General features: G+C 63.9%; 1 protein-coding gene across 1 annotated transcript; it reads right to left on the bottom strand.

The window, feature by feature from the left end:
* Positions 1 to 1,236: 1,236 nt before the first annotated feature.
* On the bottom strand, positions 1,237 to 2,425 carry LOC136466336 (uncharacterized). Its single transcript, XM_066464706.1, has 3 exons — positions 2,094 to 2,425; positions 1,993 to 2,011; positions 1,237 to 1,932 (listed from the first exon to the last, which is right to left on the bottom strand). Exons 1-3 carry the CDS (start codon positions 2,423 to 2,425, stop codon positions 1,237 to 1,239), a joined length of 1,047 nt encoding a protein of 348 aa, XP_066320803.1.
* Between the last annotated feature and the right edge of the window lie 281 nt (positions 2,426 to 2,706).

Raw genomic sequence — 2,706 nt, 5'->3', positions numbered from 1 at the left:
CACCAACGTAGTGCGAGGCGATGACGGCCAGCGCGCGCTTGACGCCCGTATGCAGCGCTCCTCAGAGCCGCTCACGTACTGACCGCTCAGCGCAATCAGACGGCTCCCAAGGGAGCTACCTGACTGAACCCCCCTCGACCACCAGAGCCTTGCAGGCGGCACAGGCGGCACTCTTCAGCGCCTCATGCTCCCCGATCTCGGTCTCGAGCACCGTCTACACCGTACTAGAAGCCTCGGCTGCCCGGGTAACCTCCGCCTCTGACTCTGCACCATGGAAAATGGAATGGGGTTGAGCGAGAAAAAACAAGCTAAATAGGGGCGGAAGCCTATGGAACTCACCCTTGGCCTTAAGCTCCCAGTGTCGGGCCTCGACCCCAAAAGGCCTCGGCTTTCTCCTTCAGGCGCTGAGCCTTGACCTGAGAAGCCTCGGCCACCCTGGAAGCTTCACTCCCTAGCTCTACGTCACACGAGGAAGTTAGGGAATGAACGTAAGAAAAAGCGAATAAAACGAAGGGATTAGGACTCACCCTCGGCCTTTTCCCTCCAAACCACAGCCTCGGTTCGTGAGGCCTCAGTCGCTGCAAGGGCCTCACCCAAAGCGCCTTTTGTCAGCTGGTTGCGTATTCTGTTCTGCCCCTAGCTACCCCACAAGAGCCATGGCCGAGGCCGTAGCTTCAACGGCTCGAGACCTAAAGGCATCCCGATCACTGGCCGTGTGGGTGAAGCTCCTCCTCCAACTCCTTGACCTGCGCCACCAGAGGGGTGAGCTGCTCCTGGGCCGTGGCCGCCTCGACCTTCGCATTGGCACAATGAAGGCGGAGGTCCTCCACCTCTGCGCTCCGCGCCGACAAGAGCTCTGTGGCGCCTGCAAGAAGGCCCTTCTGCGCTGAAGCTGGTCCTAGACATCCCTCTCTCAATGGAGGAAGACTGACTTCCCAAGAGATCGGGTCTCGAAGCTCCTAGGGAAAACAGAACAGGGGTCAATCCCTACAAAGAAAACTCGAAAAAGACCACCGCATGGGAAAAGAAAGCACAAACCTGGGTGACTGTAGGCAAATCGTTGGCCACCATGGACAGCGCTGTCCGTAGAGACCGCTCCGCCAGCTGGCGATACTGCTCGAATGTGTCATAGCGACTGCCCTCGACCATGTCCTCGAGGGCAAATAGAGGCTCTGCCTCAGCATCATCCCGGCTTTGCCACAGGACACGTGGGTGGTTCCACCCATGGGGCTCGGGTCACACCCACGTGAGGGCCGAGCTTCCCTCGCTCAGGGTTGGAACCGGCTGTTCCACGACACCGGCCATCTCGGCGCTTGCCATCTCCTGTGCCCGGGAAGTATCGTTGGAGGAGATCGGAAGAACTTCCACCTCCCGGGCGCTCTCCCGCAACGGTGATGGGCCTTGAACCAAGGGTGCCGCCAAGGCCTCCGCCGCCTTCATCCCCACTTCCTGGGCCGGCAACCCCGCCACGATCATGTTAGCGTCAGTGGTCCTAGGGGCTCCGGCCTCTGCCATCGTGGCCTCGGTGGTCCCGGGGGCTCCGGCCTCTGCTGTCGTGGCCTCAGTGGTCCTGGGGGCTCCGGCCTCCGCCATCGTGGCCTCGGTGGTCTCGAGGGCTCTGACCTCCGCCATCGTAGCCTCGGCGGTCGCGAGGGCTCCGGTGCCCGCCATAGCGGCCTCGATGGTCCTGGGCACCGTAGCCTCCATCGCCCCGGCCTGTGAAACCCTGGGGACCTCGGTCCCAGTGGTCTCGGCAGCCAAGGGAACCTCGGCCGCATTCGACCCACGGGCCTCACCATCGCGGGGCGGAGGCGCTCCCTCCCCCTCCTGTGTCAGGGCCGCCTCGGCAGCCCCTCCTTGGGTGGCTGGCTCCTTTGGGTCGGCCTTCGCTGACGCCGCGCCACGTTGTAAGGCGGCTTGCGCCTCCACCACCTAGTGGGCAGTGGAGCCGGGGTTAACCTTAAGCGCTTTACGGGGCACCAAGGTAGGCACCTCCGCAGGCCGCTTCCGGCTAAGGACAAGACAATCACAGGGTCAACACAAGACAAAAGAACGAACAGAAGGCACTGCGACCCCACCAAAAATACACCTACCTCGAGCGGGGCGGCAACCGCTTTGCCACGGCGACCCTTGTCCGCAAAGGCGGTGGCGGTGGCAGAGGCATGGCCTCCATGTCCATCGACGCCGGTTGGTCCTCAACGGACCCCGGCGCCCCCTCGGTCCTCTGCGGGGGCAGTTGCGTCGCCTCCACCGCCACTTGCTCCACCGCCGCCGCCGAGCCCACCGGGCTAATGGCGCGTTTGCCCAATGCCCGCGCTTCGGGCGTGTCGGCCTCGGCCCCGGAGCAGGCAATTGCCGACCCCGGGTCTGCTCCTACTCCTCCTCCTAGGAGCGCTGGGCTACTGGCCGATGCCCTGGGCACCATCTCCCCTACGTCAGGGAGATGGTCCAGGGGACCCCGCCCCGTCTCACCCTTGTCATCCCCGTTCGAGGCCTCCGTCGACAGCGACGGTGACGGGGATTCCTCCAATGGGAGGCCATCCTTCCTTTGCTGCCGGCGGCGCTTATCCAGTTCCTCGCGCGCGAGGATCTTCTTCGTGCGCTTCGCCGCCTTGGCGTCTTTCCATTTTTTCTGCGCCTCGACATGCGCTCGGTTGTTCGCCCGCCGCCTCGCGTCCTCGGGAATGGGCGGCGGAGAGGCGCGCA

This window comes from Miscanthus floridulus, chromosome 7 (assembly GCF_019320115.1).
Source record: "Miscanthus floridulus cultivar M001 chromosome 7, ASM1932011v1, whole genome shotgun sequence".
NCBI classification, from domain to species: domain Eukaryota; kingdom Viridiplantae; phylum Streptophyta; class Magnoliopsida; order Poales; family Poaceae; genus Miscanthus; species Miscanthus floridulus.
This window is presented reverse-complemented; position numbering and strand designations above follow the sequence as displayed.

What these genes read in the sequence shown, in the direction of transcription:
- LOC136466336 (XM_066464706.1), bottom strand. Translation starts at nt 2,425, where the DNA reads ATGGTGCCCAGGGCATCGGCCAGTAGCCCAGCGCTCCTAGGAGGAGGA.